Source organism: Tasmannia lanceolata, unplaced genomic scaffold (genome assembly GCF_043159265.1).
Source record: "Tasmannia lanceolata isolate RefF3 unplaced genomic scaffold, GAP_Taslan_0.1 ptg000016l, whole genome shotgun sequence".
Lineage (NCBI taxonomy): Eukaryota > Viridiplantae > Streptophyta > Magnoliopsida > Canellales > Winteraceae > Tasmannia > Tasmannia lanceolata.
The window spans coordinates 15,067,611-15,084,376 of record NW_027518693.1 but is presented as its reverse complement, the minus strand read 5'-3'; the positions used below and the strand labels follow the sequence as shown (position 1 = coordinate 15,084,376).

The 16,766-nt window shown below is 37.7% G+C and overlaps 2 protein-coding genes across 2 annotated transcripts; both read right to left on the bottom strand.

Moving 5' to 3' along the window:
- Positions 1-81: 81 nt before the first annotated feature.
- Positions 82-6,301, bottom strand: LOC143848368 (cytochrome P450 714C2-like). Its single transcript, XM_077357295.1, has 5 exons — positions 5,927-6,301; positions 4,855-5,081; positions 3,529-3,767; positions 944-1,310; positions 82-604 (listed from the first exon to the last, which is right to left on the bottom strand). The coding sequence occupies exons 1-5, from the start codon at positions 6,039-6,041 to the stop codon at positions 179-181; spliced, it is 1,374 nt and encodes a 457-aa protein (XP_077213410.1). The 5' UTR covers positions 6,042-6,301; the 3' UTR covers positions 82-178.
- Positions 6,302-6,812: 511 nt separating this feature from the next.
- LOC143848534 (cytochrome P450 714C2-like) lies at positions 6,813-11,730 on the bottom strand. The gene is made up of 5 exons (XM_077357483.1): positions 11,381-11,730; positions 10,933-11,159; positions 10,356-10,594; positions 9,766-10,129; positions 6,813-7,477 (listed from the first exon to the last, which is right to left on the bottom strand). The coding sequence occupies exons 1-5, from the start codon at positions 11,694-11,696 to the stop codon at positions 7,052-7,054; spliced, it is 1,572 nt and encodes a 523-aa protein (XP_077213598.1). The 5' UTR covers positions 11,697-11,730; the 3' UTR covers positions 6,813-7,051.
- Positions 11,731-16,766: the final 5,036 nt, after the last annotated feature.

Sequence of the window (16,766 nt, the reverse complement as noted above, 5' to 3'; positions counted from 1 at the left end):
ACCCCCTTTTTAGTTTCATGATTCTCTTTTTTTCTCGTTAGCTTAGCATTTTACATTAAAAATACATACATATATTACAAATAAAAGAAAAAACTGATTTTTATCTCATATTAATTTGATTTTTACTAGTAGGTAGCATAGCTAAATCAAAACCCATTTGATTTACAACATTTTCAAATCACACCCTCTTGAAGATCAAATCAAGTCCATGCTTAGGCTCCACAGTCATTCTAACTATAGGGGAATGGCAATACTTTGGAGAGAGGGAGAAACTGAACTTAGAAAGGATCAAAGAGAGAACAACCTTCAATTCTACCATGGCAAAATTCTGTCCCAAACACACCCGGAGGCCCATGCCAAACGGCATGTAAGCGTGTGTGTTCTTACAAGCACTAGAAACGCCATTAGAGAACCTCTCTGGATTGAACTCATGGGCATCGGGTCCCCAAATTTGAGGGTCATGGTGCAACATAAGCACCGGAATCCAGGCATTGGCGCCTTTCGGAATCTTGAGGGATCCGAATTCCATAGCTTCAAATGCCTCTCGTGCCACAAACGGAGCTGGAGGGTACAGACGGAGAGTCTCCTGTATCACCATTGTCAGCTGCAATTGAAAGGATGGATTAAGGATGAGAGGAATCGATGTACATTAAGGGTAGAAATGCGTGCAATTCATGGTGTATGTTGTTTCATCCAATGGCTCGGATCATATTGCTATTGCTTGGGAGCACATTGAGTGCATTTTAGGCGGGAAAATACTAAAATTACTAGTCAAATTTGCGTTTAACTCGAACACAATCGGCTTAGTTAGGAAAATTCGTGTTTAATTCAAAAAAAGTGCATGAAACAGATTTTCCACCCATTTTTTACCAGAAAAATGGTTGTAAAATTGTTTTTTTACGTCGAAAGAAACAGAGCGAAAAGAAATTATGATCCAACATACCGTTTTCATCCTACGGATCATATCAGAATCCGGTATGCGGCCCCTACAGACATCCACCACCTCAGCACAGGCCCGGGCCTGCCACTCTGGATGCAGAGCAAGCAGCATCAAGCACCACGTGGCGGCCAACGCAGTGGTCTCATGGCCCGCAAAGTAGATGGTCTTACAATTGTCAACCACAAAGCGGTTCACTGCATCGGGTCCCGCCCGAGAAGCCTCTAAAACATCCATGATCATCTGTAACAGATCCTTTTTTGATGAATCTACGGACTGATCTTGTTTGCGTCCGTTTACGATCTTCAGAATCAACGATCGGATCTCTCTCTCCAATCTCCAAATCTTTCTATTCTTCTTGGTTGGAAGATATCTAGCACACAATAATGAGTTTGTTATCTACAAATCAAATTCTAAAATAATTTTGTGCCTTTTGTTAATATCAATCCATTAATCATAATTAGTATAAGATTACTCTTGACTTATTAATGCTTCACCAAAATATCAAAATGAAAAATGCCAATAAGATTAACTGAAAGATAAAACTACAATCCAAGAAAGCATTTTAGATGGCATTTTACACACAAATTGCACCCATAATTCAGCGAGGGAAATATTCAGGAAGAGTAAATTTTCTTTTTTGAAAAGAATACATGTATGTTTCTATTTACAACATACATATGTAGACTATAAGTATACTTATTCCTCAGCAAACATCCCAGGGTTTCCTCATCAAAAGTAGGTTGCTGTACAGGTATAAATAAATGAAAGGGGGTTAGTGGCATATGTGATATAGATACTAGTTAGTGATATCTTTATCTAATAGTTACAGTCAAGGGTAAAGTAAAAAACAGGAAAAAAAAAGAAAAAAAAGGAAAGAAAGAAAACAACAAGAGAGGTTTTTTCTCACTAAACTCTCTCTCCTCTCACCATCTTGTTTTCTCTCTCGTCATTCGAGCAATTTCTGCGCCAAATTAGGTTTTGCCATCAACACGAAAGTTATTCGTATCAACTTTTAGCATCTCTCCAGCACATTTTGCATAGCCAACTGGGCAAGCTGTGCAAGCACTACAACGACCAACTTTTGGCATCCGTCGATTTTGGTCCGAACCCCAATCCAGGCTATCCGGGAGTCCGATTTGAGATCCGAGAGAATACAATATAGCCTATAATCTTGCTCCAATTTGTATATGTGTTGTCTTTTTTCATTTAATAAAGGTAGGGGTCCTGCCAAACCCCAACTTACCATTAAAAAAGTGCATCTCTTAAGTAGATTCGAATGGGAAGTCAGTTTTTACTGCAATTTCTATTTGGTTAATTTTTTTATTTATTGTAAGATTTACAAATAATACCATAAGAAATTGATGAATTATTCATCGATTTTTCATTTGATTATGGAAAATTGGGTTTAATTTGAAAATCAATTGTTTTTTATAATTTTTAATTTTTAAAATAGAATATAAAAAATTCGGATTTTTCAATAAATTTTCAATTATACGGAGAATTTTGTAAATAATGTAAGAAGAAATTCTTTGGGTTTAACTCATAGTAATAACATAACAAAGTTTTCATATTTTGTAAATTTATTTCAATTTACATTAGGCTCTGTTTATTTCGGTGTAAATTGGGCGCAAAACAAATATTATACTCATTTTGAGTAGGGGAATATGTGTAAAATTTGTTTTACTCCCATTTTAAGTCAAAAGAAACGAAGTCTAAATAATAATCAAAGTAACACATGCTTTATGACATCTATTTATTTTGAAGACCCGAGGATGATCTCTTTAATCCGATTTGTATTAGTATTTCTATGTGCACTTTCTTTCTCAATAGAGAGTGTTCAAAACCTGAAGGTTAGGGTCTAGAGTTCAAAGGGCCGATATGTATCACAAACTTATAAAAACCTATATTTTGGAGTTATAAATTGATGTGGATGAAAACTAACAAGAAGTCGGCATGGAAGAAGTTTCTCATATTCTTCAAATTCTATTTTCGTCCTTTTTTTTATACCTTACTTTTTAGGTCTCAATTCCCATCTATTTGACTTGATTTTGGTATTATTAGAAAAGTTTTTCGATTACCTATCTAAAGAGCCCAATATCACACGACTTGGATGTGATTTGAGTAAGTTATAGCATTTTACGGGATATTGTACCGGCCTATTACATGATTTCTATTTTATGGTTGTTTTAGTCTAAATTATCAGCTATTATTTAAGTTACTTTTGATGGACGGCTGGAATTAGTTACTTAGGTCTTAAGTTAGCTTTTGAAAGTTTCTTTTCTTATAAATAAATATTCTAAAAGCATTGTAAGGGACTTCTTTGAATTATTGAATGAAAATTGGCCATTTCTGGAGTATTTTCCAGTTTCGCTACGAGAAACTTGATTTCGACTGAACGAAGTAAATCTCATCACCTTGACGGTGATCAAAGTATTTTTATTCCCCACAACGGTGATCAAAGGGCCCTTTTCTTCTTTTTATCTATTTTTGCAACCGGGGCAAAGAAGAACCTTTTGGGATTCTGTGTTACATCATAAATGGAAATATGAAGTCTAAACAACTAGAAAATATATTGAAAATTCAGATACCTTAAGACTGGAATTCCAGGTTGCAGAGACATGGAAAGGTTGAGATCTCTGAGCCTTGAAAATATCTCTTTTCCTTTGGAATAAGAGCTCCCAAAACATGTTCTTGAGATTACATCTGCAGATAAACTTCTCAAATCTCCATCAACTCCTATTTCTGCAATCCCACCCTCATTGTCAATTCTACTCTCCAAAGAATTTAACATTGAAATTGTACATTCCACCATTAGAGACACCATTCCCTGCACACACAAAAAAAAATAAAAAATAAAAATCAATGTTGCTAAATTAATACATAGGTGAGTTAGGCTATGTTTGGAAACCTTGAAAAAAATATTCCATGGAAGTCTGTAAGGGCCACTTGTGAGAGATGCGTGGGAAAGGTAGAAGCTATGTTTGGCTGCAAGTGGTTACCATGTAGATTAGTGGTATAAGTAGTCAATAGGGAGGAGACAAACATTTGATTTGCCTAGAATTTACTGTTTGGCTGCCAACCTCATAGAGCAGTGGGAGGGGCATCATTACCAATATAAAAAGACGCGGGGGGGGGGGGGGGGGGGGGGGGGGGGGGTGAGGGTAGAGAGAGAGAGAGAATTTTCCGATCCAAATTCCTCCTTTTCTTGAGAAATTTGGCTTGGAGGGGACATTGATCCCATGAAATTCCGAGCCAAATTCAATTTTCTGAGAATTTTCGGAGCCAAATTCCTCCTTTTTTTGATAAATTTGGCCTGGAGGGAACATTGATCCCATGAAACCAGACATGCAATTATTACCTCGGAACTTGTCTGGTAGTCTCCAGGGATTTGGTACTCTCCAAGGATTTTGATGCTACATTGGCAACCAAGCACGATAAAGTTTAAGATCAAAGTGCATTTTTTTGCTTGGAAAATCCTTGAGGATGCCAGGCATGTGGCAACCAAAGAGAGGGTGGGTGTGAGGATGCATGAAAAGCTTTTTGAAATCAGGAAAACAAAAACCCAATTTTAAGTATGTATATTTTTTCACAATTTCGTAAGGATTGCTGATTCTCTCCCCAGTCCAACCAGCTCAAGTCTCTCCCTCTACTTCTCTCACACACTTGGACCTAAGAATATTCCACAGAATAATTTTTCATGGTTGTCCAACATGGCCTTACTGTAATATATTCTGGGCAAATAAAACTAAAAAAACATTTAAATAATTAATATTAAGTTCTACCTATAGAAAGAAAGGAAGTAATAACTAAAAGTTTTAAATCGGTTAATTAAATCATAACGCCACGATTCGACCCAATTTGAACAACGGTCGGATTTGTTTGGATCCAACTAGGAACTTTTCAAGCTTAATCACCTTAACCTTGTCCATGAAGAACTCGGGCGCTAGGATTTTTCTCTGGTGGGCCCACATTGGCCCATTTGATAATAAAATGCCGTCGCCGAATAATGCATGCCGTTGTTTATGCAGGAGTGAAGGCTTCCCAAAATCGAACGATTTGCAGAGGTTCATCTCCTTCACCAGATCGGGGCGGCTCACGTACAATATTACCGTGTGGCCCGTAGAATATGTAAAAATGGGACCTATCTCACCATTGAGAATTCAATTTAGTTAGTTACCGGCATAATTTAAAATTTTGGTTTCGGTATGCATTTTGGCCCCTCACCGAAACCGAAATTTCGGCCGAAATCCGGTACACAATTAGAAAATAATATTTTATTTAATACCAAATTTCTGTTGAAATTTTGGGAAATAGCTATATAATTAAAAACAATTGAGATTTTTGGGTTGAATTTCTCTGAATTTCAAATGGAATTATAAAAACACGGAACTTCGAAGACATCATGAGGTGACCCACATGGTCACGGTCCTAGGACAAACAGAATTCTCATCTGTATTTTCTAACAATTTAGCTTCTCTGTTGGGTCCACTGGGCCAGTGCTTGATAACGCGGAAAGTAGAATGGAGTGGAATTGCCTATGAAGATGATTTTTTTCACCCCCACTGTAGGATTATTCGCCCCCTTGTAACGTGATTTGACATAAAAAAGCGTTAAAGTCTGCCACAATTCACTTTAAAATGGGGCGCATAATCCAACAGGGGGTGAAAAAAAATCATCTCCCAGTGAAATGGCTCTCCGCGAAATTGCCTAGCAAATCCCAAATGATAAAATGTCCTACTCCTCAAAAATAACAAAAATACCTATATCTTACATAAACTGAAAAAAAAAAAAACAATATCATATAAAATTATCAGAACACATCTATCTCATAATCTCATGTAAAATAGTAAAAATACCCATATCTAATGTAAAATGACCAATTTACTCATATGGTAGTGTGGATATCAGTCACATTTATTTATTTCAAAATTTAAAATGAAAATTTCTAGATAGTGTAAAAATAAGTGATAGAAAGGAGTATCATACCATACTCCCTCCTCCACCTCTCAAAATAAGGAAAGTGTGTCCACTTATAGCTGTGCTCCACGTGTCCTCTGGCTTTGCTTTGAGGCATCTCGGCCGTTGATTGGATACTCTTCATCTCTAAAAGATTGCCATAATAAAAAGAAGGTGAAGGCCCTTCAATCCCTTAGCTCCGGATCCTTTCTCGGATCCTTTCAGGCTCCAACCATAAAACATAATAACAATAAGTAGCTAAGCTAAAGAGAGTTACCAAAGATAAGGAAAAGAAGATAGTGAGGAGTTCCATGGCCTCTGTTTCCCTTCTTTCTTCTCCTTTCTTCTCTTCTTTTTGCATCTGATGCTTACATATTTGTATTGACTGTGAGTGGGCAGGCCATTTATGTTATTAAGAAATTGATATTTACACCCTCCCTCTAGACTCTTGTCCTTTAATTTATATTTCCCAAATTGGTTGTTACTTTATTTTAAGCCTACTCTCCCCTCCCCCCCCCCCCCCCCCCCCCCCCCCCAAAGGGAGAATTAAATACACAATAAATTTAAATTTCTTTAAGGGCAGTAAATATCATATTGTGTCAATTTCAGTATAGCTATCATATAATAGCAATAAGACAGGTTGCTGACCTGGGATTGTGAATTATGCCACTTATCTATGACTTTATATAGTAGCAATAAGCCAAGGTGGTGGTGACATAGACATTGTCCCCTTCTCCCACATCTTATGTGCCATTCACCCCTAGTTTTGGTTAAAAAGGCAGATTTGGTTTTCCCAAACCCACCTGCTCAAGGGCTCTTAAAGCTAAACAATTCAATGGGTCCAGTTTCAAAATTTGGGTCCAACATTAATTGTTGGCCTCCTAAGGGACGAGTTGGGATTACAGACTCGAGTGAGGCAGAGGTGCGGGCAGTTCATAAGGGGATCAAGTTATTGATTGAGCAAGATGAAAATTGACATCCTTTGAGATATCTTTAAGGTGTTGGTTTTTGCATGCCACAGTTTTGCAACTGAGATCTCCTTTCAATGTTGAACCTGGACCGACTTGGCCGCATTCTGATGGCCCTTAAGTTTTGATTTACAACATTTTTAAATCACACCCACGGTTTCTCATTTTGATTTACAACATTTTCAAATCACACCCTCTTGAAGATCAAATCAAGTCCATACTTAGGCTCCACAGTCATTTTAACCATAGGGGAATGGCAATACTTTGGAGAGAGTGAGAAACTGTACTTAGATAGGATCAGAGAGAGAACAACCTTCAATTCTACCATTGCAAAATTCTGCCCCAAACACACCCGGGGGCCGACGCCGAATGGAATGTATGCGTGCTTGTTTTTGCAAGCGCTAAAAACACCATTAGAGAACCTCTCTGGATTGAACTCATGGGTGTCGGGTCCCCAAATTTGAGGGTCGTGGTGCACCATGATCACCGGAATCCAGATGTTGGCGCCTTTCGGAATCTTGAATTCTCCAAATTCCATAGCTTGAAATGCCTCTCGTGCCACAAACGGAGCTGGCGGGTATAGACGGAGAGTCTCTTGTATCACCATTGTTAGCTGCAAATGAAAAGACGGATTAAGGATGAGAGGGATCCATATATGGGCTTGCAGAAATGGGTGCATGGTGCATGTTGTTTCATCCAACGGCTCAGATCATATAGCTTCTTATTGAGCACACATGGAGTGCATTTTAGGAGGAAAAATACTACAATTATCAGTCAAAACTGCATTTAATTCGAACACATTGGGATTAGTTCGGAAAAATCTTGTTTGATTCAGAAAACATTGGTTTTACTTCAGAAAATTTGAATTCAGTTGAAAAAACTAGAAAACCCCTGTTTAATTCAAAGGTACAGCGTTGAACTTTGATAGGTCTAGTATGTAATAGCAGGGAAATGAGACCCAGGGGCGGAGCCAGGAATTTACACTTGGGGCCAGACTAATTTACACTTGCCTGCATTGGTCATTGGGGGGCCATGGCTACTAGACTAGCTAAGCATGCACGTATACCCATGCACCATGCATATACACCCATACACCATAAAAGACATTTTTCAAGACATTGGGGGCCATGGCCCCCCTCATGCAATATGTGCATCCCTCATAAATTCCTTACAAATGGTAATAGTTGAACTTTAATGGCTCTAGTAAGGGAACCCAGGACCGAGAGGAGTTGGCGGCCTTCTTACGGACGAGAATGAGAATAAGGTATAGGCATTTTCATGCCTCATTGGAATTGCCTATTCCAATGAGGCAGATAATAGAGCTTTGCACCAAGGAATCAAGTTGATTAATTGAGAGCTTTTGGATAGGATCATAGTGGAGGGTGACTCTTTGAACGTGATAAAATGGTTGAAGGGAAGTGAAGCCCATCCTTGGAGGTTTAATCGGTGGGTTAATGGGATCTCAGATAGGTTGGCGGGGTCTTCAATCTCAATTCATCTTGTTAGGAGATAGTCTAATAGGAGGGCTGATAGTCTGGCTCGGGAGGGGGTGTCTAAGGCGGAGTTGAAACTATTCGATTTTCTTCCGCCTTGATTTGTGCTTTTTCTTTTATATATGTAATCTTCTCCTCTGTATTGCTAAGATCATCTCGATCAATGGGGTTCTTCCTCTGTTTCTATTTTTAATTAATATAATTCTTTGCCATTCAAAAAGAAACTCAAAGACACTAGGTTTACTTTGGAAAATTTTCATTTAACTCCAACTATGCGAGATTTTTTTAATTAATTAAGATTTTTAAGGTCTTAAATGGGGCATAAAAAAAAGGGGAAATGATATACGCGCCCCTTTTCATCACTTGTGACACCCAGCAGCAATGTATCAATGACTGAAGAGGGGCTGATGTACTTCATGTCAGAATTATTCTATGGATTTGATTGCCACATACACTTCAGTTGGGTGTCTCATGTGATGAAAAGGGACGCATTTATCATTTCCCTAAAAAAATCACGATTTTTAAAAGCATTTTTCAATTATTTGGAGAATCTTTAGTGCAGCATGCACTAATCATAGCGACGTAATCTAAAAAAAATGCTAGAATTTGTTCAGTTTTTCTTATTCGGTTTTTTTTTTTTTTTTTTTTTTTTTTTTTTTTTTTTTTTTTTAGGTTAAAACGGGGAATAAAAAATTGGAATTTTTTCAAGAAATTTTCAATTATTTGGATAATTTTATGACTATGCATGAATGTAATATCGCTACATGACCGAAAATCATCAGTAGATCATCCATGATATTTTTATTGAAAGGGTTTCCTCCATGATTGCCTCCCTAAGCTTATTGGATTATGTGTAAGCGTAAATGCATTGGAGCGTGAATATCATTTCTTGGCTCTATTTCTTGACGTAAACTGTTCCTAAATTTTTTTTAGGTGGAGAAAGTCTTAAAATTTGTTTTTCTTTTGAATTATAGATAAATTTAGGGAAATGATATCACCACTACCGTATTATAATGATCGCACACCTCACTTTATTAAAAAGTACGGTATGGCCCGTACCATAGGATGATCCAAACCGTCCATTAGATGGGCCAAAACCTAAATCGGTTGTGCCCCAAAAATCATTTCAACGGGTAATATTCAGTCCCTCTATAGATCCGAAGGTTAGGATCAACCTATGGAAATGTTTTTTGGGGCACAAACTATTTAGGTTGTGGCCTATCTAATGGATGGTTTGGATCATCCTATGGTGCGGATCATCAAAATACGGTAGTGGTGATATCATTTCCCTAATTTTATTAAGGAAAAAGAGAGGGACATCCCACGGGCCACGCCCGAGATGGTCGTAAAATTTATTTTACGCACATTTTACCCATTTTACATCAAAAGAAATTATGATACAACGTACCGTTTTCATCCTACGGATCATATCGGAATCTGGTATGCGGCCCCCACAGACATCCACCACCTCGGCCCGGGTCCGATCCTGCCACTCTGGATTCAGAGCAAGCAGCATCAAACACCATGTGGCGGCCACCGCAGTCGTCTCATGGCCCGCAAAGTAGATGTTCTTACAATTGTCAATCACGAAGCGGTTCATTGCGTTGGGTCCCAGTCGAGAAGCCTCAAAAACATCCATGATCATCTGTAACAGATCTTTTTCAGATGAAGCTGTGGGGTCATGTTTGCGCACGTGCACGATCTTCAGAATCAACGATTGGATTTCTCTCTCTAATCTCCAAATCTTTCTATTGTTCTTGGTTGGAAGATATCTTGCATATAAGGAGTTTGTTATGTACATTTCCAATTTTAAAAATAATTCTGTACCTTTTTTATATCAATACATTAATTTTAATTAGTATAAGATTACTATCAAAAACTTAGATAAAGAAAGAGAAAGTCTAATAGAAAGTCATATCAAAAACTTATTAAAACCTATGTTTTGGAGCATAAATAGAAATAGAAAGTCTAATAAAGAAAGATTGAAAACTCAGGTACCTCAAGCCAGGAATCCCAGGATGTAGAGACATGGAAAGCTTGAGATCTCTGAGCCTTGAAAATATCTCTTTCCCTCTGGAATAAGAGCTCCCAAAACATGCTCTTGAGATTACATCTGCAGATAAATTTCTCAAATCTTCATCAACTCTTATTTCTGCAATGCCACCCTCACTATTAATTCTACTCTCCCAAGAATTTAACATTGAAATTGTAGATTCCACCATTAAAGACACCATTCCCTGCAAACATTTCAGTTTATAATAAATTAACACATAGGCGACTCAGACTTGGAGTTATTTAATAATTTATACTTCAAAAATTCTACCTATTGGAAAAGATAAAAAGTAGAAGTTTTAATTAGTTAATTAATTCATGATGCCTCGATTTTAAGATTAATCACGGGTTCAATTTCTAAAACATAGGTTTATTTTCTCTTTGTATTCACTTATAAAATTTCAAATGAAAAATTAGGCATTTTAAAGATTAATTATGGATTCAATTTCTAAAACATCGGTTTAATTCCTCTTCGTGTTCACATGTAAAATTTAAAATTTAAAATTAAGTTAAATTTAATTACCTTAACCTTGTCCATGAAGAACTCTGGTGCTAGGATTTTTCTCTGGTGGGTCCACATTGGCCCATTTGATGAAAATATGCCATCGCCGAATAACGCATGCCGTTCTTTATGCTGGCGTGAAGGCTTCCCAAAGTCGAGCGATTTGCAGAGGTTCATCTCCTTCACTAGATCAGGGCGGCTCACGTACAATATTACGGTGTGGCCCGTCGAATATGTAAAAATGGGACCTATCTCACCAGTCACCATTGCGATTTTCAATTGAGTTAAAATGAAACATGTTAATTGTGTATAATCATGACCGTTGATCTTGTAGACAATTTTATAACAAACCAAGTAGTTCTATTATCAAAATATCGTAGTGTGGATATCAGTCCCTTTATTTATGCAAAAATTTAAAATGAAAGTTTGTAAACATTGGAAAATTAAGTGATAGAATGGAGGTTCATACCGTAATCCTTCCTCCACCTCTCGAAATAAGGAAAGAGTGTCGACGTATAATTGTGCGCCACGTGTCCTCCTGCTTTGTTGGGATGCATCTCGACCGTCGATTGGATAGTCTTCTTCATCTCTAAAAGATTGCCATAGTAGAAAGAAGGTGGAGGCCCTTCAATCCCTTGGCTCCGAATCCTTTCTCGGATCCTTTCGGGCTTCCACCATAAAACATAATAACAATATGTAGCTGAGCTAAAGAGAGTTACCAAAGACAAGGAAAAGAAAATGTTGAGGAGTTCCATAGCCTTCTTTTTCTTTCTTCTTCTCTGCATTTTGCTTCTGATGTTCCCTATTTGTATTGACTTTGAGTGGGTGCAGGCAATTGAAGTTACTAGCAAATTGATAGTTGCACCCCCTCTTGTCCTTTAATTTATATATTTTTTTTATCAGACTAGTTACTTTATTTTAAGCCCTCGCCTCAACCCAAAGGGTTATTTTGCTACAAAAAGTAACAGTACAACGTTGTTTCTACGTATTAGATTACCGATATTGGTGCGCCACCCAATCATGACCATAGATGTTGCAAAAATACGATGATTGTCACAACTCATCTTGTGGGGCCCATCGCATATTGTCAACTATCCAAAATCCTCCTCAATTAGATGAACCTCGGATAAAGTTATCTAGGGCTGACGTTCTTATATACCAATTTTACAAGTTCAACGCTGCTCCAACATATAATTTCACTATTTCTTTGTAGAACATCCCTAAATTAAATTTTGTTAAAGATTTAGATAATCTTATCAGGGTAACGGATTAGATTATTTAGCTATTGGCCCTGAAACTGTACAAAAAATAGACAATTAGCAAATTAAGAGCTAAAGGTTTTTGTTAAGAAATTATTAATCTTGCATCCCCCACCATGGATGTGGGAGCGTCTCTCTTCTCTCTCTCTCTCTCTGTGCCACATTTCCAAGCATTTTCATCCCTGTTTATCTTTTCTTTTAAATTACTTTATTTTAAGGGGATAAAGGAAAAAAAGATGGAAAGGCTGTCTCTTTTAGAAAGAGATGAAAACTGTGGAAAAGAGGTGAAAAATATCATTTTCCAGCATATATATGTGTATGTATGTATTTAGGACTGCAAACGAGCCGAGCCAAACTTTGGGGTGTTCATGCTCGGCTCGCTTAGTTTGAGCGTCGGCTTATGTTCGCGACGAGCTTTATACTATGGGCTCGTGTTCGGCTCGTCAAAATTCAACAAAGCTTGAGCTCAGCTCGGTTCATTTAGTAAACAAACGAGCCCAAGCCGAGCCAGGCTCGAGCTTGGTTGGGTTCGGGGTCAGCTCGTTTAGTAAACACATCAAATAAATACCATTAAATAATTTTGTATAAAGAAGTGTTATCTGTACTTCCTAGATTCAATAATGGCACTCCACCCTCTCTCTCTTTTTTTTTGGACTTTTCAAATCAGAATTTAAGTTTTTACTATTTCGAAGATGCTCTCAACAACTAATGAAGTGAGTAATAATATATGGAATGCCATTATAAAAACAATGTAGCACGTAATGCTAAATATGGAATCCCATTATAAAAACAATAATGTAGCACGTAATGCTAAATATGGAATCCCATTATAAAAACAATAATGTAGCACGTAATGCTAAATATGGAATGCCATTATAAAAACAATGAAGCACGCAATGCTAAATTGAAGTTCGCCCATGCAAAAACAAAGCAGCAAGGGCGACCCCATTGGATCCACGTCACCCAATCACATTTATCATTCCTTTAATTTTGCATTTTTCAATGCTGCTATAACATGTAGTTTGGGATCAATGAAGACCCTTTTTTGGCATTTGGCCGGACTTGTTGACAGCATCAGAGCAATGGATTCGGATTCGCGATCACGTAGGTGAGATTGAGACACGAGGAGAGCTTAGAGTCTTTTAGGAACGAGCCTAACAGCAACCATCTTATATGGGAAATTATATGTTTTCCACTTTTCATTCCTCCTTGGGCCACTCCCTTGTACTGTAAAAGGGTAGTCACAAATACACTTCAGGGGGCTGGCCCAGGGAAGAAAAAAGGGGCAAATATATCACTTCCTCTCTTTTTTCATATATAAAAAGCTCCATGGAGCGAATGAGAATGAGTTCTCGTGCTCTTCTTTTTAGAAATTTTCTATTTTTTGATGTTAACTTTTGGATTACAAGGTCGATCAACAATATTTCTATTGGGGGATTGCTCAATATTTTAGGGGATTTGCTAGTGACTATAGTAGAAGGTATTTCGCGGGCTGGCTGTTGCTTGAGAGAGCAGCCACACAGGCTTACTTTTTGTCTTATTCAATTAATTCATCCATAGTTATCTGAATTTCATTCTATATTTATCATGTAAGTGCTCTATATAAGCACCATCAATTCTGTTTGTAATTCATCCAAGAATTAGTAAAATTCCAAAATTCTCTCCTCCTCATCTTTTCTTCCTTTGCATTTTCTTCCTGTCCTTTCTTTTCTTCTTCTTCCTCCTCTTTCGTGTCACAACAAGGTAGTTGGCCGTGGTGGAGATGAAGAAACAACAAAATTGTTTTGGAGGAAGAAGAGGGCACTTTGGCTTTTCATCCTACGACGCCATTTTGACGATATGCCATTCCGAAGTTGTTTCTCCAAGATAACACAATTTTCAAAGAATTTTCCCTATAGTACTATTTTTCAGGGATACCTCATCCTCTCTCCTCACTCTCTACTTGTGCCACATCAAGTCTCTCCCCCCCTCTCCTTCTCACCTCCTCTTTTACATTTGGGCTTACCAATATTCCATGGAATAATTTTTCCTGGTTGCCACCTAAGTATGTGATCACATAGTTGCCAAACATGCCCTAAATAAAGTTGCATGGAATCATGGTCACTGTTATTATGTGTATTTCCTTATGTTGTATGTGGGGTTAGTTTTTGCATAGTAGTGGGTATGTGTTTTAGTGTAATGGCCATTAGTTGTGGCTAATGTGTTTAGGGTAGTGGGAGTTAGTTACTTATAATGTGTCTTGTTAGTGGGTAAGTGTGCTTATGATGTGGCACTCCCTCTTGCTTGTATTTATGTAGTAGCAATTCAATGAAAAGAAGAGAAGAATTTTACAACACAAAGGAGACTTTGTTCTAGGAGCGTCATGATACCTCTCGAATCGAGCCATTAGGAGGTCCGGTTGCCTTGAGGCAACCTCTCTCTCCCTCATTTCTATTTTCTATTTTGTTAATTTGTGTTACAGCCAATTAGGCACGTAACGGTCACTAGGTTAGATCTCTCTAATCTGACAGATAAAACCAAATTCTCATCGCATTCAATCCAAATCGTCAAACAAAATGATTTGATGTGATTAGAATTTAGCCCCAAGTGTTTTGAATTTTTCATAATAGAGGTTGTCCTTGAGCAATAGGAATCAAAGGGGATTCAGAATTTCCATTACAAGTAGTCCTGGTTCAGATCTTTCAAACCAAATGATTTTTTCCATGACTGAGCTTCTTTTGTTCACTGGTTTGATAGTTGTGTGTTGAATGACAAAAAGATTTACGTCTGTTGCAAGAAGACGGCCTCTGATCGTAGAATCGACGCTCACAATTCTTCCAAATTAACCCTGGACCCACAATAATTGGATGATTCTTAGCCATTCATTGTTTGCACTCTCTGATCAACAAAGGCATGTGCCACGTGTACGGTGCATCATGACCATTCTCAATAACAAAATGATACTCCGCACTCCTCTCTTTTGATAATAACACTCCTCACTTTATTTAGACACTCGTATGATTTGATGTAGATAGCTTTTGGAATATTAGAACTTAAGTGCTGTCAAATAAAGCATACCATCTTCCTCACGGAAGGAATAGAAATAAAAATATCAGAATGGAAAGAAAGATGACAAACACTGAGTCACTCTCTTGCCTGTGGACTGAAAATCTCAAGTAGATATCAAAGAGAGAGTGCCCAACACACGAAAGTAAGAGATGTTTGTGAGCTTTAAAATGGGTGTGGTGGAGAAGGAAAAAGAGTGTATTATCCATGGACCCAATGCATTGTCTTTAGCGTGTGTCCAATGCACGCTCTAAGTGGCATTCCACATCAACTCTCTCTCTCTCATGCAAATGCGAATATCTTGAAAGCCATTGGATGCAAATGCATCAAATATAAAATTATGTGTTATTTATTGTGGTGTGAATTAGTAGGAGTTTTAGGAAATAATAGAGACTATCTATACTGTAGAGGTTGCGGAATTGAGTTGTCTTTGTAATGCTTTGTCACCATACATAAGAGTATGGTTATTGTGAAACAACCAATTACTCGAAAAGCTTAACCGGTAAGAGTTCGTGTTATTTAATCATTTATACTTTAACATCACCCCTCATGTGCGACGTGTTGGATTTTTTATATTAAAGAATGACGTACCCATCATTTTTTTGGTTGGCCATACTCGTGGATTTTTAATATGAAGGAGTTGTTGGGTGTTGAACCCAGGACCAGCCATGAGGCAATTGCTCTGGATGCCATGTGAAGCAACCAATTACTCCAAAAGCTTAAGTTGTCAGAGTTGGTGTTATTTAATCATTTATACTTTAACAGTTAAAGAAGCATAAGGGTAAACCTCACGCAAATGTATCCAATAAATAAGTATCAAGGCAATGCGGTGGAACGCCTACATCTCTTTTTAGTGATATCAAAAGTGAACCTTTTTAGCAACATGAAGGACTGGAATGGTGGGTGAATATTTGAGCCACCAAGCACATATCTTGTGAAAGGGGTGAGTTCTTCTCCTACTAAACAATAGGGGATGGAGAAAAAATATTCGTGGGAAACTTTGTTTACATCTTCGGCAATATGTAAAGTATTAATTTTTGCTAAAGTTGACATCTGGGAAGGCTCTTAAGCTCAAAGAGGTGTTGCGTGTACCAATTATTAGAAAAGAATCTAGTATTAGTGTTGATGTTGATCAAGGATTTCATATTAATATTTGAAACTAATAAAGAATCTAGTGTTAATATTGGTCATTTTCATGAGAAGGAAGAAGCCGACCCCAACTAGTTTGGGACAAGGCTTAGTTGAGCTGAGCTGAGTTCATAAGGAGGAAGAGTTGCCGATTAGAACTTTGAGAAGGATTCTAGGTGAGGGTTTTTTTTATAGGTAAGCTGGAATTGAACCTCCAACCTCAGAGACGAAGAACAACGCGTTAACTAATTGAGCAAGAGGCTCAACCCCCAACTCACTCTGTTTTGGTAGGTAAGCTGAGATTGAACCTCCGGCCTCCGGGTTGGAGAACATAGTCTTTACCAATTGAGCTAGAGGCTCAACCCCATTAGGCAACAAAGTGTGGGTGATTGCTGGAATAAAAAAGTAGATCATAAAATTGAA